We start from the raw sequence: 8,933 nt of genomic DNA on the forward strand, positions 1-8,933 counted from the left end.
AATAGGGCGAGTTACGTATGCCCTGCTTGATGCTTTATAAGAAGGCAAACTTCAAATTGCCCTCTTTGCCAAAATAAAATCGCCCTCCTTGAACTGTTTTCTTGTAGTGTTTGCTGATTAAGATTTTGAAAATATTTTTCTACCAGCACATTTGTTCATAAATTAACCTACACAATGATTGGAACTTTGGAAGTAAGAAATATGGGTAAGAGTAAAACTAATTTAACTATTTTATTTTATAGTGAAAATGAAATAAATACTAAGAGTCCTAATGTTGTACCACGAGGTCCACGACCCAAAACAATTACGATTTACGAAGTATAAAAACAGTCCATTATAACATTTGTACCCAAATGTACGGGTCATGAACTCATTACAAACATGAAACATAAGATGGGCTTTAGTTTTTTGGGCCATTTGCAAAATCAGCTTACTTTTCCATTTTGAACCGACAAAATCACAAAATCACCTTACTTAGGGTCTATTATGTTCAGGTTAATTTCACTTCAGCTTCAATCATTTCACTTTAGTTTTTAATTTCCTTTTATTATAAACAATTTATTTCAGCTCTATTCAGTTCAATTCATTCCCAATCAGTCCCTCACCTTCTACTGTCAGATAATTTTTTGTTCCCACTTAAAATTAGACAATTGAAGAGAATTGGTAGGGTAAGTGAATTTAAGGGGGGAAATAATAGAATATACAAGTTATAGTGTAGTGTAATTAATAGATGAATAGATTTTTTTTTCTTCTTTTATAAATTAATAAAATCTTAATCTTTGCCAAAGAAGTAACTAAATCACATGATACACACAATCACCTAAAATATTTTCCAGATAAACAACTAATATATTGTCCAGATGAATAACTAATTATTAATCAGTTTCATGATAGATACATATTGTTTACACATTTACACAAAAAGAATACAAATTTAAATAATAGAAATATGAAGTGTAATTCTTCAAACAATTAGAATATTTAATCAACACCATTGATTCCATAAAATTTTTCTTCTTTAATAATCTTAAAATAGTCAAAGTTAAAAATAATAACCTTCCCAACTTAATTCACCATTTGCTTTTTTTCCCTTGTTTAATTACATTCATATACCGTATAAAATACAAACGGGAAGAAGTTCATAACACGACCCAAAAACCACCCAAACCCTAATCAAAGGTCTTGAAACCTTACCCAACGATTTAATTCATATAGACACAATAATTTAAAACGACTCAAATATTAATAGACTCGATTTCACCAAACTCAACCCAAACACCCGAACTCATACCCATAGCCCTAGTCAAAGAACGGGGCTAAAAATTACTCGTACAAAGCAGACCATAATTACTGTACCCGAAACGCCCACACACAACACACACGGGGTTCTCTGTCAAAGTTAAAAAGTCATAAATACTGAGCACAGTAAGCAGTAGAAATACTGAAATACATCCAACCTGCCCATCTTTATAACGCGTTCACGCGTCTAGTTTGGTTAAATTGTCCCTATCTTCATTCCTCTCTCTTTCCTTGTGGGTGACCACTATATATCCCCCACCTCTATCTCTCCCCTTTTTTTTCTCTTTGCAGATGCAGATTTTACCATTTCCCATTTCCCATTTTCCTCCCTTTCTCTTTCCTCTGCATCTGCTAATAATCTCCATTAAAATCAAATTGAATGATTAAATTTCTGGAGAGAGAAAATCAAAAGAGAATAGTAATGCCTCAATTAGAGGATGAACTCTTCCCTTCAACACCTGGGAAATTTAAGGTTGATCAAAGGGGTGCTCATTATTTCATGAATCGTCAGCTTCATCGATGTTTCGCTTCCACTAGTACCATGTTTCTTTGGGCGTTGTTCTTGATTGCTCTTACGGCGTCGTATTTGAGTTTTCAGAGTTTCGTTGATACGGGTAGCAAGTATTTTACCGCATCTTGGGGCGGTATTCAATGGGAGAAACAAGTACGGACATCCGCCCAGATCCATCGATCTGGTGGTATGTCCGTACTTGTTACCGGCGCTGCCGGTTTTGTCGGGTCCCACGTCTCCCTCGCCTTGAAGAAACGAGGCGATGGAGTCGTGGGCCTCGACAACTTCAACAATTATTACGACCCGTCGTTAAAACGGGCTCGTAAGAATTTGCTTCAATCTCATGGCGTATTTATAGTTGAGGGTGACATCAACGACTTCAAGATCGTGTCGAAGCTCTTCGACACGGTCGCGTTCACCCACGTGATGCACCTCGCGGCTCAAGCCGGTGTTCGATACGCGATCGAGAACCCGATGTCGTATGTCCACAGCAACATTGCGGGTCTAGTCAACTTGTTGGAAGTCTGCAAGTCGGCTAACCCGCAACCGAGCATCGTATGGGCTTCATCTAGTTCCGTCTACGGGCTCAACGAGAAGAGCCCGTTTTCCGAACTCGACCGAACCGACCAACCCGCATCCCTCTACGCCGCAACCAAAAAAGCCGGCGAGGAGATAACCCACACTTACAACCACATCTACGGGCTCTCCATAACCGGGCTCCGGTTCTTCACCGTATACGGCCCGTGGGGCCGGCCCGACATGGCGTACTTCTCCTTCACCCGAAACATCCTACAAGGAAAACCAATCACCGTTTACAGAGGTAAAAACAAAGTCGATCTAGCAAGAGATTTCACATACATAGACGACGTCGTAAAAGGGTGTTTAGGAGCATTGGACACGTCAGGAAAAAGTACCGGAAGTGGCGGTAAAAAAAGAGGGGTAGCACCGTATAGAATATACAATTTGGGGAACACACAACCGGTAACGGTACCGACACTTGTCGGTATATTAGAGAAGCATTTGAAAGTGAAGGCTAAGAAGAATGTAGTCGAAATGCCAGGAAACGGTGACGTTCCGTTTACTCATGCGAATATTAGTTTGGCCCAAAAAGATTTCGGGTATAAGCCCACTACCGATTTACAAACCGGGTTGAAAAAGTTTGTTAGGTGGTATCTTTCTTATTACGGCTACAATAACGGCAAGCCTGTAAATTGATTTAATTTTTTTTTTTGGAAGTAAATTTTTTTGGTCAATTACAGAATTTTGTTGGGTAATTTTTAATTTTTTTAAGGGTGGAGAAATATATGGGGGTTCTTTTTTTTTCAAAAATGGAAAATTAGAATTCCAAAAAAAGAAAAGGATAAAAAAAAAAAGTCATGGGTAGATGAAATTTTATTTTTTCAAGAATCATATCTGTAAAGGAAAAATCTTTTATTTTAGGTGCCAACTAATTTTCCCATATTCGCTTACTTTGGATAATTTAATTTTGCTTCATGTGTCGATCAGTGTTATTAATTACTTAGTGATATTTATTTACGCGCTCAATTATATAATCAGTAAATAGCTTGGCCGGTTGATCATTATTGATAGTAGTACAAAAATAATTGAAGGAAATTTCTTAGGAAAGAAAGAACGTGGCATGTTGCATCATTTTTCTACTCCTTAATTAAATTATAATGTTGCAAGTAATTGTAGTGCAATGTGGTGGCATACTTCTAAGTGCAGGCATAAGATTTGATTAAATTACTAATTACATTAATATAATTATAATTTTATTAATGAATAAAGACAAGGCCTTAAATTTAAGTAGTGTATAACATTGGATTTAGTAGGTGTTAAAAAGAGTTCATACCTGGTATTGTGTGTAAAGGTATGTAGGAATGGTTGGCCACTAAGTGTGCTGTTAATTAGACTTTATTTTTGTCTACTTGTCGGTGATTACTGGTAATAGTTCACTAGTTAAGATACTAATTAAAGAAAGAATGAGGCATGGCATTTTATACTTGTTGAGTAGAAAAATGTGTCTTTAAAGTTCGTTTCAGGATTAATTAATGTTATGGTACGAGTGTTTAGCTCCCAATGAAAAAAGGGATTATAGAATACCACAAAGCGTAAATTCTATAGAATTAGTCAATTGTAATCATATCTAACTAACAAAAAAAAAATGAATTAGTAATGCTACATTATATAAAATGTTTTCATGTATTTTTTTAGCAAGATTTCATCTATGAATCACATTTTGTACTTGTAGTATGTACCTAAATGAGGTAAATGTGTTAAATATATATATGGAGTTAAGATTCGACCTCTAACCTCACACCCGTTGCTAGATTGTTGTGCAAGTACAGGGTCTTTGTAGACTATTACAGCTGCATGAATGATGAGTAATGAATTACACATGTTTCTTGTCACATACCCTATGACAGTTCAAATCACTATAAATTGACTATTGGAGTGTTCAACTTGGAAACCTATACTAATTATACATGAATTATGGAATAGTAAAACAGTTCAGTCTATTCTTAAGGATGAAGTTATTAGAATTCCTATAAAGATAGATTTCGTATTCCTACGCTCTACGTTATACAGTATACTACAAGAAGAATATACATTTAATTATTTCCACCTTTTTCGTGATTTAGAAATTTTTTAAGAATAACATTCCAACCTAGCATTGAATTATTTCATTGTTTCTAGAATCTTGTTTGCTTTAAACTCGAAAAAATGGAGGAAAATTAAAAATTAGGTATATTATCTTCCGTAGCTCTGTTTGAAGGAAATATCTACATCTAAAACAATAAAGCCAAAAGTCGAAATAAGAGTGAGATAGTTACGTCATTAAACATTATAACAACGTGACAACTAATCCGAGCAGATGTGCTCATAATATCCTATCTAGTACCATACAGAATGTGAGTTACTTTAATTTGTAGCTAATAAAGCGGAAAAAGTCTAGCTTTATAGCATATTAAGTAAAATGTACGTATAATTGATTATGATAGTTTCAATCTTAAGTATGTTTCCCACATTAATGTATAGAATTAGCCAACAAATACAATATAAATAGTGCTCCATTTATAAACTTTTGAACTACTATTGCTTCATTAAAATGATTGCGAGATCCAACTATACTAGACAGAGCAAGTGGTGCTATAAAAATTAAATAAAATTGAGGAATAAGACAGGCTGGTTTTTAGAGCGTGACATACGGTATTGTTAATGGTGATGGGCCCACTAATAGGCTCTGGTGGGCCCAAAAAGGCCCAATATATATTTATCTAGCTGTTAAAGTTTGTTATTTAGCAATTTATAAAAATGGATATAGATATTAAGATTATGATATGATGGTTTATTATAACAACACACATGCTTTACCGACAAACATACACTAGATTTTTTTTTTTTTTTTTTTTTGGTGGAATTTTGTAAGTTGTAACCGAGTCAGTTATATGTACTACATCTGTTTAATACGGAGTATTATTTATAATTTTGGAGGACCGTATGGATTCTTATGCAAAATTTATTAGTGAGTGTAACTTGAAAGATAAGTGATGTATGTGATGAGCAAAGAAACAGTGAAAAATAATGTAATTAAGGGACAGAGGAAGTAACATTTAATTTTAATAAAACAAAATTTGCAATTAATATGAAAGAAAGACAATATCAATTTCGGTTCCAAATCTTTTTTTTTTATTCTATTTTTTTTAAGGCCAAGATATTTTTTTTTCAGTAGTTTAATGGATATCATTCATATTTTGGGTTGAATGATTCTCTCTAAAATTCTAAATTATTAAATTTTTGTATGGATTTGAGTCCAGTCCAATAGACCAATACCAGGAGTCCAGGACTCTTTCAACTAGTAAGTAGAAACAAGTCTACTATGTGTGGTAGAGTATCAACTATTAACTAATGAGTATTTCAGACAAATTGTGTTTGTACTACATATATTATTAGATTTTGAGTTTATTTTGGATCATAAATTAATCTGTTCGTTTATTTTTGTTGATAAAACAATTGTTATCGATTATTTTGAAAAAATGGGGTGCTAAGATAGGATTGTTTTCGTAATTCAAAAAGGTAAGATTATTTTGAGAGGATGAGACAAATGTGAGATTACTAAGCTATAGTTTCAATTTTTCCTTGTTTAAAACCAAATTTAATCAATCATTTATAAATTTATACCTCGTATGATACCATAAGAGAATAATGCACACTCATAAGAGGAATAATGTTAACCGTGATTGCTTGCCTGCTTCCCAATTCCCTTCCTAAAACAGTGGTGAAGGAGTTCGACTCGAACTTGTGAATAAATATTTAGTAAGGTAGTAATTAGAAGTAGTCCAAATGATATGACAACTTATTGTTTTATCATTACACACTGACAAAATTAATTTGGCTTATTACAAATTTTTTTTTTTAGAATGACCAAATTAAAATACAGAATAGTATTATTAGGGATCATATTTAGAGGCGGGTGTACGTTAAATTATTATAAAACGGATTAAAGTTACATTAAAAGTAGTAAAGTTACTTTTTATATTGCAAAAGTTATTATTTTTCTATTAATAAATTTTATCTTACAAATAACTTATGATGTATTAGATCAATCCTATTAGATTTTATATTAGTTTTTTTTTTTTTTTTTTTGAAAGATTAGTTTTTATATTAGTAATTAAGTATCTATTAAAATTACACTTTAATAAAAAAAATTCAAAGTAACGTCAAAATAAAAGTTACCCTTGAAGTGGTTAAATTTACCATAAAAATAATTAAAATTACGCTCAAACTAACCCTTTGACAATTAAATGAATATGCACCCATCATTATACACAAGATTTATTCAAGATCCCGTCAAAATTATTCAGAGAAAGATAACACTATTTTGGTAGGAGAACATAATGTTGTTTCATCGGTACTTGCTTGATTAACATTATCCACTGATGGAGTGGGCCTAAATGTACCAAGATCACTATTAGAGTATAGTAATTCATAAGTGCATAACGGCTATAGGCCCTAAGTCCATAACCATTTTCTCATGGGCTCTATTATAATTTTGGAAGTCATTTGGGTCTTTCAGAGTTCGATTAGAGGAAAAATTTAGGGGGAAGATAAATAAAAATGTCTCATTTTACGTGTTAAGAAATTTTTTAGGTTTGCTTGAATGCTTGACAATTGGTGCACACAAAACTCTTATGTACTTCGAATTAAGAAATTAATAAGTTTTCGTTCATCATATCTCTTTTAAAGAAACATTTTAAATCCTAAGAGTATAATACAATAAAACTATTTTTTACAAAATGAAGGGAGTATCTTTTATTTTGAAGCTTAAATTGTATTAAAATTATCGCATCTTTCATTTTGAAGCTTAAATTGTATCAACATTATTGCAATGCATATTCTTCATGTGAATCCAATTATTGTTTTTATTATTATTATAAATATTTCTACCTCTGTAGTTTATTACTTGCTCAATTTCTCCATACGCGATTGCGCGAAGTTTAGGAGAAATAATAGAAAATAATACTCGTTAAATATAAAGGAAGTGGTTAGTGAAAGAATAAAGTGTGATACTCCGTAGTTGAGAGGAGAGGGAATTTGGAAATATTAAAGTATGATAGTTGAGGGGTCCACTATAAGAGAAGAAATTAGTAAAAATATTGTAAAGATTTTCAAATAAATAAAATGGAGCAGTAATAAAATAAAGCCACAAAAAAAAAAAAAAAAAAAAAAAGAAAGTATGCAAGTAATCAAATAATTAAGGAGGAAAAAATCCCCCTATATATAAATAAACAAGTCAACAATTACAAGTTTCCAAGGAATTTCATGAGCTGTTATCTATATATTTTAGTCTTGGTTATATGGCATTTGAATTAAATTGTCAAAGACTAGTAGATAATCATATTGTAAATGAATTTGACTGTTTAAACTTTGAAGAAAAACACAAATTATATTAACAAATCCATCATGATCAGTGACAATACATTGCTAGAAAATTTCAAACTATGTAATAAATTTAATTGATTTATGTTATTTTCAAACGGATTATCGCACCTTAAGATAATCTAGCTTTGAATCTTCTATATGCTTGAAGGTGCGATAATCTAGCTTTGAATCTTCTATATGCTTGAATTATATATATAAATACATGTTCTATATACTATATGACCAATTATGGTTTATAACATAATCAACAATGTATCACCTAGAACAACCAAAATGGATCCAATACATAAAACACACAAAACACCCATTAAAGGAAGTGTACAAAAACTCAAAATTCGAGTGCAAGTCTTGCAAATCTGAGGGCCGAGGCATGAGATTGCGATGTGATCAATGCAACTACGACATCCATTCGACTTGTGGAGCTAGCCCGGTTATGCTCTCTTCATTCACACACCCACGACACGCTCTACAACTAATGGAGACACAACAAATCTATTACCATAAGTGTAACCTTTGTCAAAAGCATGTCAAAGGGATGGCTTATAGGTGTAAATCATGCAACTTTTTTGTGCATCCTGTTTGTAGTCAATTGCCGGAGTATTTGATTAAACATGCTATGCACCCTCCTCATACGTTGAAGCTTCAATTAATGGCATCTATTAAGTGTGACGTTTGTGATAAATCATGTAAATATTGGAGGTATTTTTGTGGGATTTGTGATGTTCATATTCATGTTGGGTGTTTATCAAGTAAGAGTACTATTAATAATGATGATGAAGGTGGTTTTGGTGATGTTTTGACTGAGATTATTGTTGGTATTATTTCTGGATGAAGTTATGTATACAGACTAGCTTTTGGACCCGTTCTACGTACGGGTTGTGTATAAGTTATCACTTAATTCATATAAAAATAACTAATTATCATTCTTACAGAAAACTCTTTATTTCTCTTGACATATTTCAAGTCTCTTATTTTTGTAGCTTCAATTTTTTTCCTTTTCAATTGTCATCTTCGCTATAGTAAAACTTTACGTAGAATTTAGAGAGATGTGTACTTCTTAATTTGTTAAAATTTTTAATTTATTTTATTTTGGAACTTAGGTAGTGATGGGAAAAAATCTTGTGGAAATTTTGTATTTGAAGGAGTTGTGTCTTCGATAAGTGCAATTACTAGATATATC

At 32.3% G+C, this 8,933-nt stretch overlaps 1 protein-coding gene and 1 pseudogene across 1 annotated transcript; both read left to right on the plus strand.

The window, feature by feature from the left end:
* The first annotated feature begins 1,573 nt into the window (after nucleotides 1–1,573).
* On the plus strand, nucleotides 1,574–3,063 carry LOC145635766 (UDP-glucuronate 4-epimerase 1 pseudogene; annotated as a pseudogene).
* A 4,809-nt stretch (nucleotides 3,064–7,872) lies between these two features.
* LOC145634433 (protein VACUOLELESS GAMETOPHYTES-like) lies at nucleotides 7,873–8,708 on the plus strand. The gene has a single exon (XM_081685857.1). The coding sequence runs from the start codon at nucleotides 8,004–8,006 to the stop codon at nucleotides 8,583–8,585; it is 582 nt and encodes a 193-aa protein (XP_081541983.1). The 5' UTR covers nucleotides 7,873–8,003; the 3' UTR covers nucleotides 8,586–8,708.
* Nucleotides 8,709–8,933: the final 225 nt, after the last annotated feature.

Source organism: Chenopodium album, chromosome 6 (genome assembly GCF_948465745.1).
Source record: "Chenopodium album chromosome 6, dcCheAlbu1.1, whole genome shotgun sequence".
Classification (NCBI taxonomy): domain Eukaryota; kingdom Viridiplantae; phylum Streptophyta; class Magnoliopsida; order Caryophyllales; family Amaranthaceae; genus Chenopodium; species Chenopodium album.